The 14,082-nt window shown below is 43.0% G+C and overlaps 1 protein-coding gene across 3 annotated transcripts; it reads right to left on the reverse strand.

The window, feature by feature from the left end:
• Positions 1-1,009: 1,009 nt before the first annotated feature.
• On the reverse strand, positions 1,010-13,658 carry DNAJC12 (DnaJ heat shock protein family (Hsp40) member C12). 3 transcript variants are annotated; one of them, XM_068196844.1, is made up of 6 exons: positions 13,580-13,658; positions 9,895-10,012; positions 6,844-6,922; positions 5,209-5,348; positions 3,866-4,067; positions 1,010-2,107 (listed from the first exon to the last, which is right to left on the reverse strand). In XM_068196844.1, the coding sequence occupies exons 2-6, from the start codon at positions 9,970-9,972 to the stop codon at positions 2,013-2,015; spliced, it is 594 nt and encodes a 197-aa protein (XP_068052945.1). In that variant the 5' UTR covers positions 9,973-10,012; positions 13,580-13,658; the 3' UTR covers positions 1,010-2,012. The 3 variants fall into 3 exon arrangements, with proteins under 3 accessions (XP_068052945.1, XP_068052946.1, XP_068052944.1); XM_068196845.1 differs by lacking the exon at positions 9,895-10,012 and having other exon boundaries at positions 13,580-13,627; XM_068196843.1 differs by lacking the exon at positions 13,580-13,658 and having other exon boundaries at positions 9,895-10,103.
• Between the last annotated feature and the right edge of the window lie 424 nt (positions 13,659-14,082).

Raw genomic sequence — 14,082 nt, forward strand, 5'->3', positions numbered from 1 at the left:
AACAAACATCCAAAGGTTCTTTGCCAAAACCAACCACGCAATAATTGGCTAATAATGACATCAGTTTTAATGACACAAACTATTAGTTTGCTGTTCAAAGGTCTATTGTATGTTCACTTCTCAAAGGAAACCAGCTCATTAGGTGCTAAACCATCCATCCAACTGCCCCCTTTTACCTTTACAGTGAAATGGGCAGGGGAGAATCTGGGCTGCCATCTGATTCAAGGGGCTCCAGCTGGCTGCATTCCCATCTTTCTGTTAGGGGGAAAATTGTTCCCTATTACTTAGTATCCTTCACATACAGTAAAAGTTTCTTCTGTTGCTACCTTTTAACATTGTTTACAGTCCCTCTATAGAAAATGGACCAAAGTCTTTCTTGAGAAAATACCTTTGCGTGAAGTAAAGCAGCAAATGCACCAGAAAAAAACAAACCAGTTACATTTAACAGCCGTTACAGAGAATTATTAATCTCATAATGTTTTCAGCTGCAAAATATGCAAGGGAAAAGCATGTAAAACTAAAGATGATGTGCTACAGAACTTGGTACCAATGCCATCCTCTCTAGGGCCAGCGTGGCTGCATCAGCACAGCTCCAGCGCCCAGCTTTTACAAACCGGGACCAACAGCAGCAGCACCGACAGCCCTGGCAGCCCCAGGGGCGCGGGCTGGCTGCGGGCTGCAGGTGCCCATGAGGTCAGTAACATGCACCCGTGTGGGTTCCAGTAACAGCACCTGGGGCACAGGAGGTGGCAAACAGGCCCCAGCCACGAGGGGCACAGTAACTCAGGCAGCACAGCCCAGCCACACACAGCCCCCAGGGAGACAGGCACCAGATTGTTTCCATGTGGGCACGACACTGCACTTGCCAGGTTACACTTTCCATTGCACTGCCTAGGATTCAGGACTGGACTCCTTAAGCTTTTACCCACTAAGATGACAAATAAAAAGGAATTCCAAAGGAATCTCTGTGGTGGGTGGAGGATTTAATTAAAAAAACAAAAGAAACCCCTTTTCTGTATGCATGAAGTTTTATTTGCTGCTGATGGAATTATCTGCCTGCACAAAACCACAATGTCAACATCTGACGTATTAGCCAAGTTTGCAAAGAAGAAAACAAACACAAAATAAATAAACAACAATGTAGAATTTGAAAAGTTGCCTGAAGTATCAAAAACTTTTCATGTGAGATTTTGTACACATTAGTGCTGACTAGTCTGATTTTTCATTCCTCACCATACAAAACCCTGGTAAAACCATGTCTAGCACACCTGAGCAGGGAGGGGAATTGCTATGAAGCACAGGACAATGCTGGCACACATACACAGGGGATCAGTTTTCCACCAGTACATCTTAAGGCAAAAATTCCTATCTGGAGAAGTTCTGAAACTGCCTTCCAAAACAAATAGCTGATGCAAAAAGTGTTCTTGTTAAGGTAGAAGACAAGTGATTTTTAGGAGTGCTTGATCTGTCACAGAGACCTTGGATAACAAGAACCTTCTCATCTCGTCTATAACATGAGATCACAACTCTCCTACAAGTTAAGTTTGTAATGAGTACATTATAAATCCCTGCAGTGAGTACAATGCCATGGAGAAGTGAAGCAGAGCACAGAGTGAAGAGATAAGCACAGCTCTGTTTAGAGTTCATTGTCATAAAGCTTTTGGAAGATCCTCGCTGAGAAGGATTCCCTGGAGCCCAGGGTTCTACTGAGAGTATGTTTTTTATAACATCACACTATTGAAATAATATTAATCACTACACAATATCTGAGAATACAAGATGTTAGATAACTTCACAACATCTCTTTATACTAATATTGAAAAGGGCTTTGCTTATTGAACAGAAAAATCTCTGTAAAGCTCACAGCATGTGTGATAAATCAGTATTTAGACACTGACTAGAACAACACATTACAATCAAAGAACACAAAATACAAATAACTTATAACTGCTGTTAACAAAACCAAACTGAACGCTGAACAGAGGATCTCATGCTTCTGTGTGTTTCTCATTTTAGATCTCATAGTTTCTGAATTTCCTCAGAAGGTCTGATGGAGCATCGCCTGACCAGCGGAAACGCAAGTGCCAGTAATTCCCCTCTGAAAATCCTGAGAGGAAAAAAAAAGAGAAAGACAACTAAATTATTATAAACATGCACAAAATTAAATTTTCGGAAATAATACTTGACGGTCTTCCCAAACAGAAGTAAGCAGAAAAGTGGTCACTTCCAGTGCTCTTGACGAGCAGAGACGAATAGGAGCACTGAGTTCTTGGCAGGCTGGGACAAGAGCTCAAGCACCAACCTTCAGCACAGAGCTCAGCTGGGAAGGGTCCCAGAGGAGAGCAGCAAGGACCCTGGCAGTCCCTAAAGGGGACTCACAGGGGAAACTGACAAATTGCATTGGCCTCATCTAAGGAAGAGGAGGGAGATGGTGCTGTGATAAATCTGCAAGTACCTTCTAATACTAAAATGTGACCTTCCTTTTACAGCAAAGTGAACCCTATGGGCAGGATTAGTGTTCAAATGTGTTGTTTGAGCTGAAATAGCCATGTAGGTGGCAGTCCAGAATTCATCCAGGCCAGCAGACAGGAACAGATTCAAAGTGGCCACAGTTTCCAAGTGGAACCCAATACAGAAATTTTTGCTGGATCAAAACAAAAACATTATCAACATCCTAACACTGGGAATAAACACTGAAGTGCATACACACTCTGTCAAATATATTATAACATTAACATTTATTAATGTGAATATATGCCACTGGATAAATGAAGTAGGCACTTGATGAGTTTGATGCTTTTTCCATTCAAATATTTGGAAATTAAATTAAAACTTAAAAAAAAATGAGAAAAAAGATGCCTGAAAAGAAAATTCACCATTACAAGGAACAAGATAATGTTTTTTTTACTTCAAAATGTTACTGTTCTGCAAAGGATACAGTGATGATTTAATTACCAAAAAAAAAAAAAAAATCAAAGAGTATAAAGTTCTAGAGCATAATTTTTCAAAATCAGGTTTTCAGTTAGGCCTGGCATACACTTCCTTGTAGAATTTTCCTATCAATTTTGTGCATTCCACAAATGTTTGGGATTACATTAGGTTTTGCTACCCTCACAGTTCACCCTAATCTCCTGTTTGACCAAACTGGGGAGAAATGACAGGATTTTGTTTAACAATAGCTCTGTGCTAACGCAGGCCTAGGATTATGAAACTCCTGAAGGACAAGGCAGCACAGAGGGTGCCCGTGGTGCTAAGGAAGCTTTGATCAGGTGCAGTGACCTAAACCACAGCCAGGAAGTGCTGACTGGTAGGTGACACTTTTGAAACACACATTTATTCTGGTGCATACACTACTTAGAAAAAACAAAACTGTTTGAAGAAAGAAGCCTTCAAGTCTCAAATTTTAGACCTCACTAACTCATCAGATGCAAACTGTGCAAAACTACTGAATAATGGATAAAAAAAACTCCAAACCTAAATATTTTACTTAACAGTTCTAAAATTTGTTTTAAAAAGTCACTGAAAATAACTGCCTTCTCTTTTTACTTTGCATTTTTATATATATCAGAAAAATTAATCTTTCCATTTTGGTTGAAGCATTTTTTTTTCTCCTTCTTCTTCAGCTGCAGCTTTTACTAGCAAACAAACAAGGAATGTGGGAGAGGGAGGAAGGAGCGTCTGAAAACTTCAAAATTAAATAAGTAATCAAAAGCATAAAACCCAAACCAAAATCCCAGCCCAAAGCCACATTTAAAAAGCTACAAGTTCAACACGCTGTTCTGGAGAAGACTCTCGTGACTGAAAGCCTTCGTTGCAGGCCAATCCCTGGATACTGCAATTTTCTGTAACTGCTCTTTTCACTTACTTGGGGAGTCTGGATTCTTTGAAGACTGTGGTTTCACATCAGGGACTGCAACATCATCTGGTTCCCTGCTCCCTTCCAGCAATCCATCTCCACTGTTTTCCATCTGTTGGGTCCACATCTCGTTAGCTATGTTGTTGGTATTACCAAAGTCAGGAGCTTCCAGCATTTGGTCCTTCTTACTTTGGACAGCCCAGTGCATTGACTACAGGAATGCAAACAGAGCAAAGAACTAAGCCCTATGCTTTAAGGGTTTTTAATGACTTTTTTATATTGCTGCAATAAATGGTTAAACAAAGCACATTGAGAAGCCTGCACGCCAATAGGATAGGGGAAAGTATGGTTACATGTCCCAAACAGCATTGGAGAGGACCCTTTTTGTCAGGTGGGGGTGAAGAACAAAATGTACATCAGAATTTTAAGGGCCTTCTTCCAGTTTCTTCAGTCATGAATTCAGACTTTTTTAAGAGGGCTTGAGTGACTTTAGAAATGTTCATTTTCAAAGCTGTCTTTGACTTCAGAGAACCCTTTGAAGGCAAGGCAAATTGAAAACATTTAATATTAAAGTCTGTGGAATAACATCTGTTTGGAACTGAACTAAGCTTAATTGGATATTTCCACCAAACATTTAAGCTCAGGCATAATGCTGTAGTTGAAGTCTCTCAAACTTCTCTCCTAAGCAGAATTGAGATGGGCAGAATTGACATAGGAAACTTTTATTCACCTGCCTTAAAATATGACCATGTAGCCCAATCCAACATGATGGAATTGAGCTCTACTAGAGGCATGCTACCAAATCTTCTCAATAGCAAAATCAGGAGGGTAATCACCCAAAAAACTGCTGCCTCTGTCCCAGATGACCCAGCCTGGCAGGGCCCCTCCAAAGCTCTGTGGGAAGCCCAGGGTTCCAAGGATCTACCTTCTGGTTTTTTTCAATGATATCTTTATTTAATCAGACAGCATGAAAACCCATCTGATAAGCAATATACCAAGAGAAGAATATATTATAATAGGATCCCAGCTTTAACTTAACTTTGAAAAGAAATAAAAGTTCCCTACAAAACCAAAGTGAGCTGAGGCATTTGAAAACAGCTTAAGTTGCTTGAACTTCCTATAAAAGCAGTAACTTGATAAATTCACTCTAAAACTACTGGCCTAACGCCCTTCTGTGAATGGGCTCCTGAAGTCGTCCGATTTTTCCTGAATTTCCACAGTGCAGGAATCTCTCTGCACCATTCCCCTCCCCAGACCGTGTCACTGCAGCAGCACCCAGACCCGTAACTCAGTTTTCTGTCTGGGCCAGCCCTACCTCCCCACCCTGCTGAGGGCCCAAACTCAGTTCTGACCGTTCTGACGGAGCTGCTCAGGGCCTCCCACTGCTGGAACGGGACGGTGACTTTGCTTCGGCGCCAGTGATCGTAGCGCGCCCGGCTCTGCTCGTTGGTCAGAGTCTCCTTGGCCTGCTGCAGCCTCTGGAAATCCTCCACTGGGACACAGACAAAAAGGACACGAAGGACAAGGTTTGTTTGGCAAAGAAATGAATGCAGATGCAAAAGGGGACCTGCAAACAATGGCTCAGAGCAAAGCAGTGGAGAAGGCAGAAGGAGACGTAAGTGGCCAAGGGATGTGGTTCTGGTTCCAGCTTGTGCAGCTCTGGCTGGCTTTAGGATCACGGCACCTTTGGTGGACTGATGCCCCTGCAAATCAGGACTGAAGTGTTCCTTTGTCTACCAGCTTCAAAAGCTCCTAAACTTAAGTTGAGAGAAACTTACCGAGTACACAGGTAAAAGGCACAAGTCAGCCCCTGCAGACCACCTTAAAAAGGGAAATTAGAGCAACAATGCTTAGAAGGAACACACTGAGATCTACAGCAGCACAGGAGTCAGAGCAGAGAACAGCAACAAGAACCACGAGCAGGGAATAAAAAAGATGAGCAGGAACTGACAAACAAGAATAAGAATCTAAATATAATTCAGATTGATTAACTTGTGCATTTTATTAGGTGTATTTTCTACATATGCTAAAATGTTATCCAGACTGCATGAGAAAGATCTCTCATCTTTCCCTACAGGGTTATTTTTCAAGGAATGGTTACTAAGGATGCAGCTGCATGTTACTATTTGTGGAAGGGTTATAAAGACTTAGACTTTATCTATGACTCACCTATGTAACAGTGATCTATTATCATTACTATTATTCATTTATTCCAGTTTACAAATTAGAGTTCTTTTGAAATACACTACTCCCAAACACTAATCAAAATTTATAACAGTACATCAAACAAGAGACAACAGGCTGAGGGAACAATTGGACTAGGTTTTCTTATTCTAAAGTTACTAGTTTTCAACAAATAAAAAGTCTACTTTAATTACTCTTTATTAAGCTTTAAGCCAATGAAATAAAACACATAAAGTAAACTCTCACTAGTACTGTAAAAAGGTAATTAAAGTAAATAAGGTATGTTCAGGTAAAGAGAGAGTATAACATTTCTTCGTGACAAGCAAAGCTGCTCTGATATTTGACACTTGGCTGCTCTTTTTGTAGCTCAGCCTTGGTGAGCTCTGCCCAGGGCTCTCTGTGGTTCTGAATGGGTAAAGATTGGCTCCAAATAACTCAGGTGCTGCTCAGCCCTCCCAGCTCGGAGGAGCTGCCCCCTCTCATCAACACAAATGTCAGCTGCTGTTCTGCAAACAGAAGCTCCTCGTGGGGTTGGCTTCTCTTCACTTCCAGTCATTAAATTACATTAAAAGAAGCTAAAGCCAGTTTATGTGTTCCTCACGGGCTTGTTCCTGGCAGTAAATTAACTGAGTGATCTAAGTGGGGCACTTGAGAGCCACTGAGTGTGGAAGTGCACCAACTCCATAGGTCTAGGATGATTAAAATATATTGAGGGGAAATAAAGTTTTAAGGCTGAATTTAGTATCTTGGATATGTTAATAGAAGAAAAAATAGATTGTTTTTACACAGGAAATAATACATACCTGCTTTGGGGTTTCCAGGATGCTTGTCAGGATGACATTCAAGGGCTTTAATCTTATATTCGGCAAGAATCTGTTCAACCTAAACAAAATATTGAGACAAAGTGAGTAAACACAAAGTATTTGCAAATTTCCTTTTTGAAAGAGGCTAGGAGGAACAACAAAGAATGCTGAAAGATTTTGTCCCATTCAATTTTACAAGCTTGAGTACAAGCAAAGTAGGTAACAACAACCATCTGCCAGTGACACTGCTTATTTAATTTCATTTCCATGCACTCATCCTTAGTCTTGTTTTTGTGAGGCTCAGTCATCCAGTATGGCTCTAGAAAAATGTGCAAAGACATTTGACCACAGAGGCACAAGGCATCACTTCCCTTGCTCTTTCCTTTGTTTAATCAACTCCAACTTTCAACAGAGTCTCATAGCAAGAAGCAAAGGCTCTCTATTGCTGAAGATCGGTCTGTGTGTTTAGGTGGCCTCCTCCACATCCTCTTCATAGGAAATTCAGCCAGTAGCCCATGAGGTTTCCATCTTGGACACCACAAGATAACTTGCTCCATAACCAGTAGTTCATCACATTCTTTCTTCAAGTTAATTTTCCATGCAAAAAGGTTGGCTTGGAGTAGAACAGATTTATAATCAACATTAGGCTATTGGCATGTATTAGTTTATCAGTTAATTGCAATTTCTCACACAGTTTGTTATACCATGAAGTATTACAACCACTGGAAAAACTAAGACATGTGGAGCCATGAAGCCACTGGAGTGGGCATCAGCTTAGATTTTCAAATCTTTAGTGTTTTTCCAAGTATCTTGCCAGTTCTTACAATTCAGAAGCCAAAATTTCTTTGTATTATTCCAGTTCAGCTTAAGCTTTCACAATTTGCCGTAAGGTATCAAAAATTACCATTCTTTCCCATACTACAAAGGCTGTTTATACAAATTCATCATTTGTCAAACCATAAGAGCCACATAAAATTTAAATTATTTACTTCAAATAAGGTCTCGTAACATTTTTTACTTAGAATAAAATTACACTCAACTAGCTGGACAAATCTTGTTGGCATATTCTGGGAAAAAATATAGTTTATGGTAGTAGCTTAAGAATTCTACACTTTTCACTCTGCTCAGTAGCTCCTTCCAGAGGGACAGATGTAATGTGGTGTATCTGCAGTCAGTAAGACACTTTAGAACACATAAAGTGTAAAGAGAACTTGGTGGGACTGGTTACTGTATAGCCAGATACCATCTCAAAAACTTAGTTACTTAAAGGGGAACTTTAAAGTTAAAATGTGTACAGAGGGTTAAAATGTAGCAGAAGGGTAGGATGGAAGTTTTCAGCTCAAAAAAAAATCAGTAGAAATTAAACCTTATAGGAACTTTATACAACATACATGAAATGAATATAAAATATATAGAAATATATATAGAATATAAAGAAAGCTATCCAATACCCACTATACACAAACAGCATTGTTCTTGAAGAAGGATGGAGATGAAACTCCCCTCTTCCTCTCACATCTGAAGATGCAGTAGGTGTCTGGGAGTTCAATTCTACCAGAAGCCAAGAATGAACTTGGTTTGTGTTTACTTGAATACAGAAAAAAAAATCTGTAGAAACTGAGAGTATTTCTGCTTAAATTTAACCAGGTCCAACCAAGAGGATATTCAGCAGCTCAGATGAAAGTGCTGCAGCTGGGAGTGCGCTGTGCATGCCCAAAGCAGCCTGTGCCAATGCTTGACTCCTGTACAAAGCAGCGAGACTGCAAAACCCCTGTAATGCTCCAAATTCCTGTGAGAGCCCAGAAGAGCTGTGCAGTGTCCTGAGGGGAGGCAATCCTGGGGCTCAGTCAGCCTGGCATCTCCAAGTTCTTTCTCCCATGTCAAAAAGAGTGCAGCAACATCTGCTGCTTCTCCCAACAAATAGTACTTGGCAGCTTGTTTTTCAGGACCCATTAACATTTATTCCAGCTTTTTAATTTCATTTTCAAGCAATTTGAAAAATCATTATCACATGTGCTTGAACTGTTCATTAATTGCTAAGCCCTTAAGGAATTAGTGTGAGGTAGAAATTGAGAAACAACATCTGCGAAACAAGGCTGTGTGGAGCCTTGAGCACTGCCCTCTGCTGGGATCACTTCTGGGAGTGTCCTCAGGAAAAGCTGGACATTTCCCTCTGGGACACACTGAAGATGTTTACTCCCAGACTTTGTACTTCACCACTAGGACAGGTGAGAGCATCTGACTAAATTTACTGAGCAAAATGCAGCTTTTATCTCCACTTAATACATCCCTCATTACAGCAGAGTAATCAAAACTCCTTTTCCAAATCAGAAACACAATTCTGATTAATAGAACAGCTAAATTAAAAAAAAAAAATCAGTATACTATGCTAGCCAACAAAAATTTGTATGGACACCTTTAACATGATGCAAACTTGTTTTAGCTGCAAATCACTCAAAAATAGCTTAGCTAAATCTCATTATAAAGCATGTATCTGCTATCAAAACAAATTAGTAAAACTAGTATTTGAATTTAATTAAAAACAGCATTTTGAAATATTAATATTGTAAGTTATAAAAACTAAACCAAGAGATATTGGTTTTGTTTTCATCTGAACAGGTGAATACATTTTAAAAATATTACACTATGTATAAAGCCCAAGAAACTCAGCAGTGTTATCAGCGCCCTGAAGCTATGAACTTTCATTGTATTGCCTGTACATAAATAGCTCCTTTTCAGTTCTCAAAACCAATAATATATATTCCACACTATTATTTCGATGCTGTCAAACACACGCAGTTGGCTCTCTCCATAATCCAGTCCCGTTCTACATGGCATTTTCAACCTAAGCCTTACTCCAGGCTCTTAATGTCAGAGAAAACACAGGAAGGAAAATTGAGTTTTCGAAGGAAGATCCTACAAGTGGCAAGAAAGAAGGTGCACAAGGCATTTCAAATATTCCTGCCCGCAGAGACACAGCTGCAAATTCCCTGCAGACACACGAGCACGTTCAAACTGTGAATAAGCTGGAGGGGAGGGAGAGGCTCTTACCGTCGATAACTCATCGCATCCCAGCAAGCTGTAGTAATCCTCCAGGTCCTCCGGCTTGCAGTTCAGGATCGCATCCATCAGCACTGCTCCAGCGGGCTTCTTCCAGCCGGCAGGGAGGCTGCGGACCACAGCGTCACGTCAGAGCTCGCACAGGAGTCTGGAGTAGCTCAGGGCCGCAGGCAGCCCGCAGTCCGGAGCGAGCTCCGTGCGGCGCTTTTGAGCGCCGGCAGCCGACACGCACGGGGCCGGGCCGGGCCGGGCCGGGCCCTCCCCGCGGCCATTGGCCCCGCTCGGTGCCGGCCCGCCCGCACAGAGCTGCTCTCGGCACGGCTCCCTGGGATTCGTAGTTGCCAGAGTCACTGCAACGTTAAACCGTGGCTCCCGTCCAGACCGCAGAGTTCTGGACGCTGAAACGTGGCAGAGATTTCGCTCTCGCCATGCCCTGTGCAGCCACTGCAAACCAGGCACACACCGAGAGGTTGCCCTGCACCTGGGCCATCTTCTGTTCTATTTTTATTTACAACTTTTGCCACCATCTTTGACCAGATGATTAGATGGGTAATTACAGAAGAGAGTAAAATAACAATTACAGGGTGCAAACTTTGGAGAACAAAGCACCAAGCTTGCCAAAGTCTGTCAGAGGTCTGCCAGTCAGCTCAACACAAAGGGAGCAACCTTCACTCTCTGAAGGCTTCCTTGGGTACACAGACACTACTCCTCAAAACCAAATAGCAACTGTACATCACTCACGTCTGACCAACTAAAACTACCTGAGGACGGGAAACACTCACTGCTATCGCATCAAACACCCTTTCTCATGCCAAATTACCTTCAGACTCCGTATGGAAGGTCTGTACTGTATGCAAAACATGTTCTTTGTGAAACTCAGTTTACACTGAGGTGAAATACCTTAATTTTAAACTATGATTAATGACCAAGGCCTCAGCCCAAGAGCGACTCTGGACACCTTTGGTGTCACCCATGATCTGACGATTTACTTCCTAACCTAACCACATGCTGAAGTCTTTGCCCTGGAGCGTTAGGAGTTCTGGTTTTACATTTCCCACCCCTGCAAGAGCTCTGCAACCCAAGATGTTTCATGTCATTAACATGTTTCCTTAGCAGTTGCAAATAGATGCTGTGAGTGGTTATACAGTTCTAGATGCAGTGACCTTGCAGGAGAACAGATCCCCAGGATGTGACCAAGGCTGGAACAGGCCATGGGTGAATCAATGAAGGACCCAGTGACCATTCAGAGCTATTTATGAATAACGACTATATAACTTTTGCACCCACAAGTGCTTTAATATCTGCATTAATAATGCTCTGCAATGACATTTAATATTAATCTTCCATCATTTTCTCTTCAAGGTTGCATTGTCTGAAATTTTCTTCTTTTACTGCATGTTCAGATAGCCTACTAAGATTATAAAATATACAAAGTAACTAAAAGCAATAATATTAAAAGAAAAAGCAGAATCCTTGGTGAAACCATTTAAATCTATAGAAAACTCTACCAACATATTTCTTCGAGTAAATAAAACAATAGAATTTTTTTTTCAATGTCACTACAAGAAGAATTAGCAATTACAAATCTCTCCATCTCCACCATTCATAACTTAATGACCATAAAATGCAAGAAAGAAAGTCTTTTAGTAACAGAACATGTCAATATTTAAATAGGTTGTACTCTGTGGGAGGACAAAAAACAAACATCTGTCCCTCCTCCCAACAGCATTCCTGACATCCCTTTCTTTTCCAAGCATTCCTTATGTATTTGCATAAGGTGAAAGGGAAGCTCTTTAACTCTTTTCCCCTCCAGCTTTCAGTGGCTATTTCTGTGCCGCCAGGCAGCTGCAGGTCCAAGGGCTGCACTGCAGTGCCAGCCCTGGGACCTGGCAGCTGTGTGTTCCCAGGGAATGTGCTCCCCGGAGCCTCAGCCCCGCCTGTACTCCTCTGGTCAGGCCACAGGCTCTGAGCCAAACCGCAGCGTGCCCCTGCCCCTCGAGGTCCCCGGTAACTGAGGCACAGAGGCTGCAGCACAGCTGCGGGTTTGCGACTGGAGAACACAAACCACACTGAGCAATAACTCAGCCTTTCACTGCTCCTATTGACTTCTGAGGGGCAACTCCCAAAGCATCATCAAAAAGGAGTGCAAGAGCAGCCACGTGTGTTACACAAAAAATTTACAAAGATTAGCCCCAGGACACAAAGTTCATTTAAAAGGGAATTGCAGTGCAGGAGATGGATTGCCTACACATGCCGTGGTTAGTGCTGCTCAGGATGTACAAACTGTTCTGGAAGTGAGGAAATCTCTTATTTGTTCTCTGTACCCAGCCACCAACAAAAGGTGTCTCAGCCCTAACCCATATTGACAATTCTGTTTGTTTGGAGCCCAGAGCAAGTCTAAATCCTGCTCCAACGTAACAGGACATTTACCAACCACTTGTAAAAGTCATAAATAGCCATTTAAATAAAACACTAAGGTCTGGAAATCTCTATTTGAATTTATTCCTGTAAAATACATAAAATCTTCCAGGACCAGTTCTTCTCAACTGACTTCAGGGGTTTTGCTTCCTGAGGGCAGGGAACACATTTATGAGAAGTCCGAGGCACAACATAACTCATCTGAGTTTTGCATGGTGTGCCCCATCCTTGTCCTCACACAAGCTCAGAGCTGCAGAAACAGGAGAGGACCCAAGCACTGCCGAACTGACCTCGCTAACGTGGAGAAATGTCTGCAGGATCAGAGGCGGCTTTAGGATCCCCGAGTCACTCCCTCAGCAATACCTCCACGGACGCCTCAGAGCCTACATCTGCATCACTTGGATTAGTTCTTCCTTGGAACTGTCTTCACAAAAATACCCACCAAACCAATCTTAAAGCCCCACCTCCCCTTCATGTGCTGACAAAAGTATCTTGCATGTGTTTTTTTAAGAAATACAGATCTTGCCTCAGCTTCCAGAGGCAAGAAGGAAAAAGAACACTTACATACAAAGTTGCATAGAATAATAAAAACTTTCTGATCTGGTTACCCTGCAGCTTGTTTTGAGAGGCAGGCAGTGGGAAAAACCAGTATGTACATATTTTTCAGGGTTGTTAATACCTTAAAGAACCAGAAAAGATCCCCAAACCGCTCTCCCCCTACAAAGACCACCTATAAAGTTAATTATCCATAAAGTAATCCCTTTGAAGCCATATGTATGTAATCCCAAGTTTTTTTTGTTTTTTTTTTTCAGCTGTTGGTTATCAAGGCCTGCAAGGGGGAAACTCTACCTGTCTAACCTGGGTCTTGCCACTAAATTTAGGAATTCCATTGCATTAAATCCACTAATACTATTCTGCAAATAGCTCGAGATGTTGAACAGGAACCACAAACCAGCATTTAAATTTCTGTCCACGAAGTTTAGACCAAAATTCTGTGTTGGTGGCAGTCCTGGGAAGAAGGCCGAGTTCTGTCCAGTCCAAACTCCCAGGTGGAAAGAAACTACGCCATGGAAAGCCCACGCGTGGCACCTCCTGCTCGCTGTGCAGGGATGGCCGGCTGCAGCGCCCAGGTGGGGCACTAAGGACTGCTCCTACACTCCAGAGGACAAGAGATCCCTGGGAAACCTGGGGGAGCAGAGCACGGGAAACAATGGATTTGGGGCCGTTATTCGAACAAATCCCAGCTCTCGCCGCTCACCATCAGGTCTCTCCTACACCACGCAGGCTCCATTCCTAGAGCACCAGTGGTTTAGACAGGCGCTGACCCCCCCCCCCCCCCCAAAAAAAAAAATCTCCCGCATCCCGGGAGCTCAAGTACCGCGATGCAGAGTCTCAGTGTTATCCCGGATAAGCTAATGCGTTATCCCGGAGGACACGGGGCGATACCTTACAGCATCCCAGCCAAGAGCCCGCGCTGGCGGAGCGCTCCCTTGGCAGGCAGGCAGGCAGGCAGGCAGCGGCCGTGCGCTGTGCGCACCCGCGCCCGCAGCTCCGGGTGCTCAGAGAGGCCGCTCCGAGCCCCCGGCCCCGCTCTGCGGCTGGGACCGGCCTCAGGGGCAGCCCCGGCGGGCGGCTTCCCCCTGGCCGGGCGCCGCCCAGCCCAGCAAAGGGCTCTGCAGCGGGGAGCTCGCTCCCGGGAAGGGGCACCGTCTGTCCGATGCCCTGAGGGAGAGCGAGCCCTGAGCCTTCTCACGCGGCTGG

This window comes from Anomalospiza imberbis, chromosome 8, assembly GCF_031753505.1.
Source record: "Anomalospiza imberbis isolate Cuckoo-Finch-1a 21T00152 chromosome 8, ASM3175350v1, whole genome shotgun sequence".
NCBI lineage: Eukaryota > Metazoa > Chordata > Aves > Passeriformes > Viduidae > Anomalospiza > Anomalospiza imberbis.